At 45.2% G+C, this 16736-nt stretch overlaps 1 protein-coding gene across 4 annotated transcripts in view; it reads right to left on the bottom strand.

Annotated features, from left to right (window-relative positions):
- aplp2 (amyloid beta (A4) precursor-like protein 2) overlaps positions 1–16736 on the bottom strand; it is a 146796-nt gene that overhangs the window by 61243 nt on the left and 68817 nt on the right. For all 4 annotated transcript variants that reach the window (XM_067971115.1, XM_067971118.1, XM_067971116.1 and 1 more), the window contains exons 3-4: positions 9259–9388; positions 212–324 (exon numbers count right to left, since the gene is read on the bottom strand). In XM_067971115.1, coding sequence (XP_067827216.1) covers positions 212–324; positions 9259–9388 — 243 coding nt within the window. The remainder of the gene's footprint in view (positions 1–211; positions 325–9258; positions 9389–16736) is intronic.

Below are 16736 nucleotides of genomic sequence, written 5' to 3'. Positions count from 1 at the left end.
CCAGATTTCAGATTGTGAAAAATACTATCCGATTACAGAAATCGTCACTAGAGCATTCAAGGCTGCAAACAATCCTGAAATAACAAAGGAATAAAATGATCTGACAGATTATTGACTACATCATCTGTATATTCAAAGACCTGTATGTCTGAGAGACAAGAGGTGTTTCGCAGAACTCCAGTCACCCCTCCTCGGTGCATTTATCTCTTACCGCTTTGGCAACTGTCTGCCAGTGCTGGTGACTCCGACACTCATCCATTCGCTCCTTGTGGAAGAACCGGCATTTTTCTGGAACAAGCAGCACGTCGCTCACAAACTCACCCACTGCCAGAGAAACAGAACAAGAGAAACTGTGTCATCATTCCCAGAAAGGACCAAGCTTTCAAACCCTTGAAGGGGGCATTTAAAATGAGCAGATTTTGTCAGAGATTTCAAACACCCATGACGACATGAAAGGCTTTCAACATTTCGTGTGGGACTAACTGGGTAGCTCTTTCGAAGAGCTGGCACATGCATGATGGACCAAATGGCCTCCCTTCTGTACTGTATGATTCAATGAAACTCAAAGCTCGGCTATCTGGCTAACAGAGATTGTTGCAAATTTCCCCCTAAATCCTGGTTATAAATTTTGGCTCTAGTATGGAGTTTTGTGAAAATGTATAAACATCCACTTTGATGATCTTCACATTCTTGTTAGATCTTATGGCTTTTTAACTCATAATTCTTAGTTTCAACACCAAACTGATGGAAGGCTCCGCATAAAATGCTGGGCTTGCCATTAACTTCAAGCGACTGAATGCAAAACTGGGAAATGGGTACTGGAATAACAAAGGAATAAAATGATCTGACAGATTATTGACTACAGCATCTGTATATTCGAAGATCTTATGTCTGAGAGACAAGAGGTGTTTCACAGAACTCCAATCACCCCTTCCCGGAATTTGGACTTCACTCTTTGGCAATCATTTCATTTTCCCCTCCCACCCACTTAGTCCAAACTGGAGGTATGTAAGGAAGGAGTAAGTCGTTGGGTAATAAGCTCACCATCCACTCCAGGCAGAGAAGCCAGTTGTTTTAGTTCACATGTAACGACATTAGGCACGCCTGTCGGCATCACTGAAGATTACGTGGCAAGGCCGAATTAGTAGCATCTATCCTCACCCAAAGAACAGAAACTTTCAATGGCTCTGTGAAAAATGGCTATCAGCCCCATGAGGTTCCAAGAGTAAAATATAAATTCACATGCTCACTAAATTGAGCAAAAGGAACATGGAACTGGCTGGTGCAGTGGCTTCTGAGACTGTCCTTTCACATCTGTTACCCGAGTGTGAAATTAATCTAGACTAGTAGGATTGAAGTCTGTATTTTGATTGGCACTGGATTGACATTTTTCCAAACTCATTTAACAAAGGACCCCTGCACCAATCAAACAGTTCGACAGTAACAAACATTCCAGAAATATCCATTACCTACTCAGCAGGAACGTTACCCATATACCCAGCTTTATGGGTACTGGAAAACCTTATGCACGTGACAATGCAGATAGACAGTGCCCACGTGGGTAAGTTTTTTTTGTCTTTTCTACTCCAGGATTATTTCAGCTCTTGTCTCAGATCATTCTCGAAGGAAGTCCCAACTCATCATACCTTCAGTGTCTCTCTAAGGTCTGAAAACTGGAGAAACTGTTTCCACTAGCAGAAGGGTCGGTAACCAGAGGATACGGTAATTGGCAAAAGAACCAGAGGGGAGATGAGGAGAAATTTTTTTACGCATCAAGTTGCTATCATGTGGAATACACTGCCTAAAAGAGAGGTGGAAAGAGGTTCAACAACAACTTTCATAAGGGAATTGGATAAATACTTGAAGGGGAAAAAATTGCAACGCTCCGGGGAAAGGGCAGGGGATTGGGACTAATTGGATAGCTCTTTCAAAGAGCTGGCACAGGCACGATAGGCCTCCTTCTGTGCTGTATCATTCTATGATTCTAAGCGTTTTGGGATGTCCCAAGTTGTGAAAGGTGCTAAGAAAACTCCCCTTCATCAACGGTTTGGCTGATTGTTGAGACTGCGAAAAGTCATAGAATCATAGAAGTTTACAACATGGAAACAGGCCCTTCGGCCCAACATGTCCATGTCGCCCAGTTTATACCACTGAGCTAGTCCCAATTGCCTGCATTTGGCCCATATCCCTCTATACCCATCTTACCCATGTAACTGTCCAAATGCTTTTTAAAAGACAAAATTGTACCCGCCTCTACTACTGCCTCTGGCAGCTCAATAGTCCTCTATGGAAGAAAAATTATGACCCATGTCTCTGCGATCATCTACACAGTAGAAACAATGTTCTGAACTATGTAGAAGATAAAATAATACCCTGACCAACATGAAACTAGAAAATGACCTCAAATTAAAAACTCCAAGTGAGACTAACAGGGTGCAAATCAAAAATAGAAAACCTACAAGAGCTTTAAATTCATCAGCTCAGAGCCAAAATCAAGACTAACGCTGACATTTTCTCAAGAGGCAGCTGAAACAAAGCCCTGAAAGGACAAATGGGATTCTGTGTTTTATATACAAGGGACTGAATAAAAAAAGCAAGGAGCTAATGTTGAATGTACACAATGCACTAGTTAGGTCACAATTGGGGGGTAGTATGTGCAGTTTTGGGCAACCATTATAAAAATATCGGAGCTATGGGAAAGGTGTCATGTCGATTCACAAGGACGATACCAGCACTGAAAGGATATAATTAGCTATGAGGTGCTATAATCTAGGACTGTATTCACTGGAGCAGAGGTGGTGATGGAGGATCAAATGTTTCAGAATCTGGAAGTGTAAATAAAGATTATATCCACTGATTGAGTTGTTAACTCAATATAGTACGAGGTACATAAAAAGGGTGGTTAGAAGAAATTTTTCACACAAGCGGCTATTAGAATATGGAATGCACTACTGGAAGTGGCTGTTGAAGTGGAGTCAACCATAATGTTCAAGATAGAATTAGATAAACACTTCAAGAAAACAAAAGGTTACAGGTACAGAGAATGGATATGGAATGAAAGTAGATTGGTCCAATAGCTCAGGAGATTGCTTAGTTAAGGGGTGAGTAAATGGTGTACATGGTTGCACCGTATATGGACTGATGGGCCTTTCAGCTTTTTTTCATATGTTTATATATGAAAAAAAGCAGTACAGCTACAACACTGGCATCTACCCGACAATGTGGAAAATTGCCCAGGTATGTCCTGTCCACGGAGGGCAGAAATTGTCAGTTTAAAAATCAACCCACACAAGGTCCAATAGCTCAACACTCATCCTTCCAACTCCACATTAATTCACTGGAGAGTTAAAGACACCATTCTTTTTTTGATGGGGAGTCCAAGATGTTTGAAAATGCCCTTTGGCAGCCACAGCTCAGGCACCTGCCGAATGCACAACTCAATATTTGCAAGAAGGAAAGATTCCTCTTGCCATTAGAGTGCTCTGGAAAATTATGACTAATGCACCTGCAATTTCCTCACCTATTTCGTCTAATGCTCTGGGGTGGAAACCATCAGATCCTGGAGATTTAGCTATCGTGAGTCCCATTATTTTCTCCATTTTTGTTTTAAACAGACATTAAATCCACTAAGATCCTCCTCTTGACTTATTTTTAGGTTCCCTTGTACCACTGTTACTTTGGTCTCTTCCTCCACTGTGAACACAGATACATCCTCACTTAGGGAAATGGCAGATTTGTGTCATCCGTTATAGTCTCACCTGCATCTTTCTTCAATGGGCCCACGTTCCCCCTCACAACTCTCTTTCTCAATGTTTTCATTAAAAATTTTGCTGTTAGTTTAGATATCTCTTGCAAGTATTTTTTCATATTCTTTTTTGCACCTCTATTTCCTTTCTATCCCTTTGTTGCTTTTTAAAGCTCTCAGTCCCCCGGATTTCCACTTTTCCTTGCATTTGTGTAAGCCTCTTCTTTCAGCTTGATCCTGTCTTTCACTTTGTTGACCATAGTTGTTTAACTACACAAGTCGAGCCTTTGCATTTTCTGAGTATAACCCGGCTTTGTATCATACCAAATACTTCTTTGAATACTTCACTGTATCTATAGGTTTACCCATTAACAGATCAGCCCAGTTTACTGTGGTCAATTTATTTCTCATCCCCTCGAAGTTTGCCTCACAAATTTAAAACCTTGTTTGAGACACTCCCTTCCCTTCTCAAACCCGTATCAAACTCTATCATATTAAGGTCACTATTTGCAAGAGGTTCCCTTACCGTCAGATTGTTAACTAATTCTGGTTAATGACTCATCACAATCTAGTGTGGCCTGTTCTTGTCAGTTCTAAAACATTTCATTCTAGAACAATGCCCTGAACACACTCGAAGTCCATTGCCTTCACTACATGAGCTGTTCTGCTTCTCCCAGTCTGTGGGAAAATTTAAATCTATTATAACCACATTGGGTTTTTTTATTTGCTCCCCTGATTTCTGTATTTATACATCCCCCCCTCCCGCAAATCAGGAGGTCTATACATAATGCTTACCGAAGTCTTGCATCCTTTGCTGTTCCTTAACTCTACCCATGTTTCCACTGCTTGATGACCCTGGCTTAAATCCCTTCTTTCCACTGCTGTAATATGTTTATCAATATTGCTAATCCCCATCCTTGCTCAATCTTTTCTAACGATCCTATAGCCTGGAATATTTAGCTCCCAATCATGCCCACCCAGCTTATAGCCAAGGTCTCTCTAATGGCTACTACATCATACCTTTTAAGCTGAACGTGTGCTTCGAATTCACTCGTTTTATTTCTTTTGCTACGTGCATTTGTGTACAGAACTCTCAATTGGGTAATGCCTCCAGCCTGCCTGTTCATCCTGCTGGTCTTTTTCTCACACTTTGATTTACTGTGTAGACTTTCTCCTCCCACAAGTACAATTTTCTGTACAAGAACAGAATCACATTCAAAGAGGTTTGAACAGTAGATATATTAATTTGTGAAAGACTAAATCAAGATCTTAACTAGGAGCAATTGGAGGCCAACTGGGCTCAATAGGCTACATAAAATGGGACATCAACATGTGGTCTCCAAATCAGCCAAACACAATCAGATCATGCAATACCAAAATGTGAACTCCAGAATGTTGGTTTTAAACGGTCGATGAAGTGTTGTTCCAGAACGTGAGGACAAGATTTTCTAACTGGACTCTGTTTCCACCAGAAGTGGCACCCACTTGCTTGTCATGAGCCTCATGTAAACATTTCTGGTGAGTTCCAAGTGTAAGCAACACCTGACTGGGAGCTCACCTGTTGGATAGTACAAAATAACAACCAGCTATAGGATTTAATGGCCAGCTGTCCACAGAAGCAATTTTGGTGCAAAAAAGAAAGTTTAGTGAAAAAAAACAAGTGTGTCTCAGGTTACCAGGAGTGCAGGTTCCTCAGTGTCTGTGGTGCAGATGTTCAAAAAGAGGGAGGCGAAATTTGGAAAACAACAGGTCCCAAGAACACCTAGGTGTAAGTCACCCGCCACACGCACGGCTGTTCAGTGCAGGAAAGTGTTTTATACCTTGTCTGGTCAGGCAAAGCAACAGGAGCCAGCCATATCTTCCAAAAATGTACTGCACTATGCACATAGTACACATGCACTGCACTACGCATATCACTGACAATAACATTGATGTTTGATAAATGAGCAGGTAATGTCCAGTATGTAGCATAAACTGGTTCACACCTTGAACCTTCACCTGCAAGTGCCCCTTCATTCATGTCACCACATACCATCTCAGATGGTACGTAACTAACTGCCTGTTCCATGCTTATGTCATCACACCCATTGTGGACTGCATGGTGCTAACTGCACATTTCCGCATCTCAAGGTAACAAAAGCTAATTGGGACTACTTTTTGCTTTCTTTTTCAAAGAGAAGACAACCCATGACAGCTGGGAAGGAGCTGTAACAACTGGTGGTCCCCAAACATCCAACCTCTCACCTCCTACCAGGATAGGGGCAGGCGCGCGAAAGGGGCGCCGCGCCAGGCGGGTGGGGGCGGGCGAAGGGGGCGCCGCGCCAGGCCAGGGTGCGTGTGAAGGGGGCGCCGCGCCAGGCAGGTGGGGGGGGGGGGGGCGGGCGAAGGGGGCGCCGCGGTGGGGGGGGGGGCACCGCGCCGGGCCAGGGTGCGTATGAAGGGGGCGCGCGCGAAGGGGGTGCAGCGCCGCGCGCGGGGGGGGGGGGGGGGACACGGAAGAGTTTACGAGGTAACTTCAGGTTCATGACAACATTATGCTTCTCTTCCTTCTCATCCAATTAGGGTCGCATATTAATTATCAGTGTACCATTTCTTGGAACTTTCCTGATACTGCTTCCACTGAAATCAAGGTCTGAGGTTTACACCTCAGCAAACTATTCTAACCCTGCTCCCTTCTCCTCCTCGAGATGTGCCAGAGGAAGACACAGGCCCAATTGCATCGGTCACTGCCAGTACTTCCCAGCATGCATCGTCACTCACTATCCTTCCCATGCACCAGCTCGGAGGTAAGAACATAAGAAATAGGAGCAGGAGTAGGCCACATGGCCTCTCGAGCCTGCCCTGCCATTCAATCAGATCATGGCTGATCTTCGACCTCAACTCCACTTTCTCACCCGATCCCCATATCCCTTGATTTCCCCCCCACCCTCCCACCCAGAGTCCAGAAATCTGAATATATTTAAGGCTGAGATCGACAACGACTCAGCATCCACAGCCCTCTGGCGTAGAGAATTCCCAAGTTTCACAATCCTGAGTGAAGAAATTCCTCCTCAGGTAGGTAAGACAGTAAACTGGAAGGGATGCAGTGGCGACACACAGCACAAGTGAGCTGAATGTGGGAGCCCAACTGGGTGAGAAGGAAGAGAAGCAGAATGTAGTCATGAACCTGAAGTTACCACATATCCTCCTCCTCTCAGACACTGTACCTGGCCCCTCGTCCCAGGCTTTGCAGCCAGACGGTCACGCTGGTTGGCTTCTCGGCTGAAGAGCCTGAGAATCTCGATCTCAGGCCCTGCTGTTTCTGAACATCAAGCATTGCTGCAGGCACAGATTCCTCTCTGTGTGCTGCAGATGGCAGCTTGGGTGCAGCAGTCCATCGGGAGGAGTTTCACAACATTGCAATGCACCATCAAATGTGGCAGCTCCAGGGACTTCTACAGTGCAGGCCCCATGTCAGGGATGCTCAGACTTCTGCCAGAGACCTGGGGAGACTGGAGAGCACCATCTCTTCCAACCTGGTGTTGTAAGATTCTTTACATTTGTCAACCCCAGTCCAACACCGGCATCTCCACATCCTGAATACTAGTGATATGGCAGATTGAGCACGGATACTCAGGATAGCAGCATATGTATGGTTCCTCACTCATCTCCTCTGATACCTGCACACATGACAGAGATTGCAGGGCCAGGCTGCCCATGCACAGGTCCATCTCAGGTCTTAGGTGGCGTGAGACTAGGGCCACCTCAGTTCCCAGAGCAACCAGCTAAGTTTAAGAGTAAATACATCAGACACTGTCGTCAAGGGGAAGCATTGTGGAAACAAACACTAGGTACACACACTATATTTTCACATAACATTGTGCTTGCAGTAAAGTTGGCATGCAGGCATAGTTCTCAAAGGTGTGGAAGTTGATTGTGTGTGCTGGCATGAACGGGAGCTTTGCGAGTTGTTGCACAAAGAAAAGGGTCTGTAGATGATAGCATATTTGTTTGGTGGCTGCAGGGGGGGGGGGTGGGGGGGGGGGGGGGGAGGGGGCGGGGAGAGGAAGTTGTACAAATTGTAGAATTTGTACAGTTGTGCAAACAGATTATGGTGTCAAAAAGTCTCCTGTATGAGCAGCATAAATCTTGCAGTTAGCAACAGGTTGTTCTCAGTGTCAGGATGTGTGATTTGGAGGGGGTCTTGCAGGTGATGGCGGTGGGCATCAGATGAGTCACGGATACAGGTGGCTAGGGACTGGGCTGGTAGGGGAGACGTGGACGTGAAAGATCCCACGCCATCATTCGGTATCCTGGCTAACATCCTTCAATGGACATTGTTAAAGCAGATTAACTGATCATTTCCTAGTATCATAGTAGGTATAGCACAGGAGGCGGCCATTCGGCCCATCATGCTTGCACCAACTCTTTGAAAGAGCTATCCAATTAGTCCCATTCCCCTCTCTTTCCCCATTGCCCAGTATAGTTTGTCCCTTCAAGTATTTATCAAATTCCCTTTTGAAAGTTATTATTGAATCCCTTTCAGGCAGCGCATTCCAGATCATCATGACTCGCTGCGTAAAAAAATGTTTCCTCATGTTGCCTCTGGCTCTTTTGCCGATCACCTTAAATCTGTGTCCTCTGGTTACCGACCCTGCTGCCGCTGGAAACAGTTTCTCCTTATTTACTCTGTCAAAACCATTCACGATTTTGAACACCTCTATCAAATCTCCTCTCAACCTTCTCTGTTCTAAGGAGAACAACCCCAGCTTCTCCAGTCTATCCACATAACTGAAGTCCCTCATCCTGGCACCATTTAGTAAATCACTTCTGCACCCTCTCTAAGATGTGGTACCCAGATTGAACACTATTATGTTAATAATCGTCTTTATGCATGCATTTCCTGTCCGGAAACAGCACTACCTGCTGTCAAGATTTTTGGTCAAGTTTTTTGTCAATATTTAACATTGACAATGCCATTGAATTCCTTCTGTGCACAGGTTCTGGTGACACTGTAGTTATAGGCTGCAGTCAAAAGCTCTACTGTATACTCCCCTACCATGATCAATACTTTACAGCAGCTTCAACCTCAATTACTAATCAATTTTAAATTCATCCAGAAATGCAGTGCTAGTGACTAATAAGTACATGTTCTTCAAATTACATATATCCCAAACCAACAGTCCAGTCGAGACACAAGCTGCAGTGACCATACCTTGCGTCCTAGTGCCAGACACTGCGACAAACGGGCACTGCTGACTGGCCTAGACTGTTGGTGATTTAATTCACGTCTTATCATGAAACGTAAACAGAGAGTCTGCTTCATTGATCCAGTAAGCCATATACACTGATAACTTTGTATGTGACAGCCTACTTGGTACACGGTGAACCAATAATATAAAAAGCAAGTACATTCACTGCAAGTACCTCTACTGTTCCACTTTTAGGGAATATCAGGATAGGGAAAGCACAATTTGAAGGCAGCTGCTCCCGCTATTGTGCTGTGTTTTGGGTCGAGGTGGGTTTGTACTTACCCAAGCATTTAACAGGAATCACCATATGAGTGTGACCTCGGCACGGTTTCTTTCCCTTTTTACACCAGTTCTCAATGCTGATTGGTTTGTTCGCTTCCACCACATTTGTAATTCGAAGCTCTGGATAAATCTAAAAAGAGTGTAATTTACATTAAGAGTTTGATATAAATGTGTCTAAACAGCATATGGCAAATGCAGTTTAATCAGAGGCAGCTGGTCAAGGCGAGGTAAGAGAGGCAGTGCCCCATCTAAACGCCCAGTGCAGGTTTGTCTCAGACCGAGAACAGCCAACAGTTCCAACTTTTGATGGTCAGGTAGCTCCCGGTGCAGTCTTTTGTTGTTGCTGTTACATCACAAAACTATCCGAGAATAGCAGGTAGATAGCGGGTACGGTAGCATAATGGTTATGTTACTGGGCTAGTAATCCAGAGGCCTGGACTAAAATCCAGAGTCATGAGTTCAAATCCCGCCACGGCAGCTGGCGAATTTAAATTCAATTAATTAATTAAATTCAATTAATTAAATAAAAAAATCTGGAATTAAAATACTAGTATCAGTAATGATGTCCATGAAACTACCGGATTGTCGTAAAAACCCATCTGGTTCACTAATGTCCTTTAGGGAAGGAAGCCTGCCGCCCTTACCCGGTCTGGCCGATATGTGACTCCAGACCCACAGCAATGTGGTTGATTCTTAATCACCCTCTGAAATGGCCTAGCAAGCCACTCAGTTGTAAAATCTCGCTACGAAAAATCATAATAAGAATAAAACCGGACGGACCACCCGGCATCGGACCACTAGGCGCCGGACACGACAACGGCAAAACACCAAGCCCAGTCGACCCTGCAAGGTCCTCCTTACTAACATCTGGGGACTTGTGCCAAAATTGGGAGAGCTGTCCCACAGACTAGTCAAGCAACAGCCTGACATAGCCATACTCACAGAATCATATCTTTCAGCCAACGTCCCAGACTCTTCCATCACCATCCCTGGGTATGTCCTGTCCCACCGGCAAGACAGACCCACCAGAGGTGGCGGTACAGTGATATACAGTCAGGAGGGAGTGGCCCTGGGAGTCCTCAACATTGACTCTGGACTCCATGAAATCGCATGGCATCAGGTCAAACATGGGCAAGGAAACCTCCTGCTGATTACCACCTACCGTCCTCCCTCAGCTGATGAATCAGTCCTCCTCCATGTTGAACACCACTTGGAGGAAGCACTGAGGGTAGCAAGGGCACAAAATATACTCTGGGTGGGGGACTTCAATGTCCATCACCAAGAGTGGCTCGGTAGCACCACTACTGACCGAGCTGGCCGAGTCCTGAAGGACATAGCTGCCAGACTGGGCCTGCGGCAGGTGGTGAGCGAACCAACACGAGGGAAAAACTTACTTGACCTCGTCCTCACCAATCTACCTGTCGCAAATGCATCTGTCCATGACAGTATTGGTAGGAGTGACCACCGCACAGTCCTCGTGGAGATGAAATCCCGTCTTCGCACTGAGGACACCATCCAACGTGTTGTGTGGCACTACCACCGTGCTAAATGGGATAGATTCAGAACAGATCGAGCAGCTCAAAACTGGGCATCCATGAGGCGCTGTGGGCCATCAGCAGCAGCAGAATTGTATTCCAGCACAATCTGTAACCTCATGGCCCGGCATATTCCTCACTCTACCATTACCAACAAGCCAGGGGATCAACCCTGGTTCAATGAGGAGTGTAGAAGAGCATGCCAGGAGCAGCACCAGGCGTACCTAAAAATGAGGTGCCAACCTGGTGAAGCTACAACTCAGGACTACATGCATGCTAAACAGCAGAAGCAACATGCTATAGACAGAGCTAAGCGATTCCACAACAAACGGATCAGATCAAAGCTCTGCAGTCCTGCCACATCCAGTCGTGAATGGTGGTGGACAATTAAACAACTAACGGGAGGAGGAGGCTCTGCAAACATCCCCATCCTCAATGATGGCGGAGTCCAGCACGTGAGTGCAAAAGACAAGGCTGAAGCGTTTGCAACCATCTTCAGCCAGAAGTGCCGAGTGGATAATCCATCTCAGCCTCCTCCCGATATCCCCACCATCACGGAAGCCAGTCTTCGGCCAATTCGATTCACTCCACGTGATATCAAGAAACGGCTGAGTGCACTGGATACAGCAAAGGCTATGGGCCCCGACAACATCCCAGCTGTAGTACTGAAGACTTGTGCTCCAGAACTAGCTGCGCCTCTAGCCAAGCTGTTCCAGTACAGCTACAACACTGGCATCCACCCGACAATGTGGAAAATTGCCCAGGTATGTCCTGTCCACAAAAAGCAGGACAAATCCAATCCAGCCAATTACCGCCCCATCAGTCTACTCTCAATCATCAGCAAAGTGATGGAAGGTGTCGTCGACAGTGCTATCAAGCGGCACTTACTCACCAATAACCTGCTCACCGATGCTCAGTTTGGGTTCCACCAGGACCACTCGGCTCCAGACCTCATTACAGCCTTGGTCCAAACATGGACAAAAGAGCTGAATTCCAGAGGTGAGGTGAGAGTGACTGCCCTTGACATCAAGGCAGCATTTGACCGAGTGTGGCACCAAGGAGCCCTAGTAAAATTGAAGTCAATGGGAATCAGGGGGAAAACTCTCCAGTGGCTGGAGTCATACCTAGCACAAAGGAAGATGGTAGTGGTTGTTGGAGGCCAATCATCTCAGCCCCAGGGCATTGCTGCAGGAGTTCCTCAGGGCAGTGTCCTAGGCCCAACCATCTTCAGCTGCTTCATCAATGACCTTCCCTCCATCATAAGGTCAGAAATGGGGATGTTCGCTGATGACTGCACAGTGTTCAGTTCCATTCGCAACCCCTCAGATAATGAAGCAGTCCGAGCCTGCATGCAGCAAGACCTGGACAACATCCAGGCTTGGGCTGATAAGTGGCAAGTAACATTCGCGCCAGATAAGTGCCAGGCAATGACCATCTCCAACAAGAGAGAGTCTAACCACCTCCCCTTGACATTCAACGGCATTACCATCGCCGAATCCCCCACCATCAACATCCTGGGGGTCACCATTGACCAGAAACTGAACTGGACCAGCCATATAAATACTGTGGCTACAAGAGCAGGTCAGAGGCTGGGTATTCTGCGGCGAGTGACTCACCTCCTGACTCCCCAAAGCCTTTCCACCATCTACAAGGCACAAGTCAGGAGTGTGATGGAATACTCTCCACTTGCCTGGATGAGTGCAGCTCCAACAACACTCAAGAAGCTCGACACCATCCAAGATAAAGCAGCCCGCTTGATTGGCACCCCATCCACCACTCTAAACATTCACTCCCTTCACCACCGGCGCACTGTGGCTGCAGTGTGTCCCATCCACAGGATGCACTGCAGCAACTCGCCAAGGCTTCTTCGACAGCACCTCCCAAACCCGCGACCTCTACCACCTAGAAGGACAAGGGCAGCAGGCGCATGGGAACAACACCACCTGCACGTTCCCCTCCAAGTCACACACCATCCCGACTTGGAAATATATTGCCGTTCCTTCATTGTCGCTGGGTCAAAATCCTGGAACTCCCTTCCTAACAGCACTGTGGGAGAACCGTCACCACATGGACTGCAGCGGTTCAAGAAGGCGGCTCACCACCACCTTCTCGAGGGCAATTAGGGATGGGCAATAAATGCCGGCCTCGCCAGCGACACCCACATCCCGTGAACGAATATAAAAAATAAAAAAAAACAGCTTGTGATACAGGGTAATGGCGCATGGACAAAAGGCCCATTGCGATGGTAACGCGCTAGCTCGGTTAGGCATGCGTTGCATAAGCCTCAGCCGGCAAAAAAGATCTCAAGCTGCCACTTCGTTTAATGTAAACAAATGCAAATTAATTCCAGTAAGGAACCAGTGAGTATCGATTTAAGGAGTCAGGCAGCAGATTGATCAGGAAGAGGATCTCGTGGCTTTTGTGCAAAGATCATTCAAACCATCAACCCAGTGCAACTGGATAGCGGCGAAAGAATACAAATAAGAAGGGGTGATTCTGCTCCAGTACAAGACACGTGGTGTACTGATCACCTCATCACAGTCAGGATAATACCTTCCAGGCATCCAGTGTGGGACAACAATGATAATACCAGATTTCATTAATAAAAATTAGCAGGGACAGTGAAGAACCTCAGCTTATTCTCACTGCATAAGAGATTGAGCTGACATTAATATTTTCAATAATGTTGATCCAGACAAGTTATTCATACCAACAAGGTGGTCAAGGAACAGGAAATACAGTTTAACCATTAGGCCAAAATAGAGAATATGTGCAGAATGATTTCACACAGAAGGGGACAGACGGATGGATTAAGCTACCTGGGAAGCAAATCGTGTAAGCAGGTTCCCCAGACAGCTGCTTCTGAAGAGGCGACTGAATGATCATGTGAGAAGGTAATAATCTCTGGATTACTCCCAGTGTCACGCAATAGTGAGTACAGAAATAGGAAGATAAGGCAGGTTAATGCGTGGCTAAAGACATGGTGCAAGAGGGAGGGCTTCAGATTCTTGGGGCATTGAGTTCTGGGGCAGGAGGAATCTGTTCAAGATGGATGGGTTGCTTCTCGCAGGGAGGTTCAGTAGTGCTGTGGGGGAGGATTTAAACTAATTTGGCAGGGGAATGGGTACGAGGATGTAGCATGAGAAAGGAGAAACAAGGTGCACAAAGGATTGGAAGTGACAGATAGCACTCGAGTAAGAAACAGTATGGTATTAGATAGGATCAGACTATGAGAATATGAGAAGGTCTAAGATAGGTTTAGAGTGCAGTGTGTTAACAAACAAAGCGTGGTAAAAAGGGGTGGTGAGCTACAGGCGCGAATAGCAATATGATGGGATTATTTAAAAGGAATAATTCATAATTCCCAACGAATGTACATACCCTTGAGGAATAAAAATGCCAAATGGAAAAAAGTGATGCAACCTTGGCTAACTAGAGAAATTAAGATAGCATTAGATTAAAAGAGTAGTAAGCCTGAGGATTGGGAGGGTTTTTAGAAATCAGCAAAGGAGAACCAAGAAATTGATAGAGGGAGAAAATAGAATGAGAGTAAACTAGCAAGTAATATATAAACAGATTATAAGAGCTTCTACAAGTATGTAAAAAGGAAGAGATTAGCAGAAGTAAACATGGGTCCCTTAGAGGCAGGAACAGGAGAAATTATAACAGGGAATAGGGCAATGGCAGAAACAAATATTTTGTATCTGTCTTCACAGTACAAGATGCAAGAAAACATCTTGGAAATAGTTGAGAACCAAGAGAGGGAGGAACTTAAAGTAGTTAAGATTAGTACAGAAAAATTAATGGGACTAAAAGCTGACAAATCCCCTGGACCTGATGGCCTACAATCCAGAGTTTTAAAAGAGGTGCCTGCAGAGATAGTGGATGCATTTGGTTTTGATCTTCCAGAATTTCCTAGATTCTAGAATAGTCCCCATGGATTGGAAGGTAGCAAATATAACCCCACTATTCAAGAAGGGTGGGAGAGAAAACAAGAAATTATAGGCCAGTTAGCATGACATCAGTAGTAGGGAAAATGCAAGAATCTATTAAGGATGTAGTAACAGAGCACTTAGAAAATCATAATATGATTAGGCAGAGTCAACACGGTTTTACGAAAGGGAAATTGTGTATGACAAATTTAAGAGGTTTTTTTTTGAGGGTGTAACTAGCAGGGTAGATAAAGGGGAAATCAGTAGATGTGGTATATTTGGATTTTCAAAAGGCATTTGATAAGGTGTCACACAAGAGGTCATTACACAAGATTAGGGTTTGTGGGATGAGGGTGATATATTAGCATGGATTGAGGATTGATCAACAGACAGAAGAGTAGGAATAAACTGGTCATTTTCGGGTTGGCAGGTTCTAACTAGTGGGGTGCCGCAGGGATCGGTGCTTGGGCCTCAGCTATTTACAATCTATATCGATGGCTTGGATGAAGGGACCGAGTGTAATGTACCCAAGTTTGCAGACAATACAAAGCTAGGTGGGAAAATAAGCTGTGAAGAGGACACAAGGAGTCTGCAAAGGGGTATAGACAGGTTAAGTGAGTGGGCATGAAGGTGGCGGATGGAGTATAATGTGGGGAAATGTGAGGTTATTCACTTTGGTGGGAAGAATAGAAAAACAGAATATTTTTAAATGGTGAGAAACTATTAAATGTTGGTGTTCAGTGAGATTTGGGTATCATACAAGAAACACAAAGTTAGCATGCAGGTACAACAAGCAATTAGGAACGCAAATGATATGATAGCCTTTATTGCAAGGGGCTTTGAGTATAAAAGTAAGGAAGTCTTGCTGTAATTGTACAGGGCTTTGGTAAGACCATACCTGGAGTGCTGTGTACAATTTTGGTCTCCTTACCCAAGGAAGGATATACTTGCCTTCGAGGTGTTGCAACAAAGGTTCACTAGATTAATTCCTGGGATGGGAGGGCTGTCCTATGAGGAGAGATTGAGTAGAATGGGCCTCTACTCTCTGGAGTTTAGAAGAACAAAACACAAGATTCGGAAAGGGTAGATGCAGAGAGGATGTTTCCACTGACTGGAGTGTCCAGAACTAGGGGACATAGTCTCAGGATAAGGGGTCGGACATTTAGGATTGAGATGAGGAGGAATTTCTTCGCTCAGAGGGTCGTGAATATTTGGAATCTACCCCATAGGGCTGTGTAGGTATATTCAAGACTGAGATCAATAGATTTTTGGATTCTAAGGGAATCAAGGGATACGGGGATCGGGCAGGAAAGTGGAGTTGAGGTCGTAGATCAGCCATGATCTTACTGAATGGGAGAGCAGGCTCGAGGGGTCATATGGCCTACTCCTGCTCCTATTTCTTATGTTCTTATTATGTGGTGGCATTAACAGAGACCTGACTCAAAAAAGGGAAGGATTGGGTACTAAATATTCCTGAATTAAAAAGGTGTTCAGGAAAGATAGGGAAGGACAAAAAAAGGGCAGGGTGGCAGTATTGATTAAGGAGATTCAGTGCTGGGGAGAGAGGATTCCTTGCGGGGTCAAGGACAATTCTATTTGGTTAGAGTTAAGAAACAATGGAGGTGCCATTACACCATTACACTACTGGGTGTTTTTTTTTAAATGGGCCACAAATCAGTGGGAAGGATATAGAGGAGCAAATTTGGAGGAAAATTACAGGGAGGTGCAAGAACCATAGAGTAGTGATAATGGGGGACTTCAACTATCCTAACACAGAGTGGGATAGTAATAGTGTTACAGGCAAAGAGGGGGAGGAATTTCTGAAGTGCATTCAGGAGAACTTTCTTAATCAGTATGTTTCCAGCCTAACGAGGAAGTAGGCTTTGCTGGATCTGGCTCTGGGGAATGAGGTGGGTCAAGTGGAGCAAATGTCAGTGGGGAAACATTTATGGATCAGTAATCATAGTATCATAAGGTTTAGATGAGTTATGGAAAAGGATAAGAAGCAATC

The sequence above is a fragment of the Heptranchias perlo genome, chromosome 33 (assembly GCF_035084215.1).
Source record: "Heptranchias perlo isolate sHepPer1 chromosome 33, sHepPer1.hap1, whole genome shotgun sequence".
NCBI classification, from domain to species: Eukaryota; Metazoa; Chordata; class Chondrichthyes; order Hexanchiformes; family Hexanchidae; genus Heptranchias; species Heptranchias perlo.
Note: the sequence above shows the minus strand (reverse complement) of the source record. Positions and strands in the feature narration are given on the sequence as shown.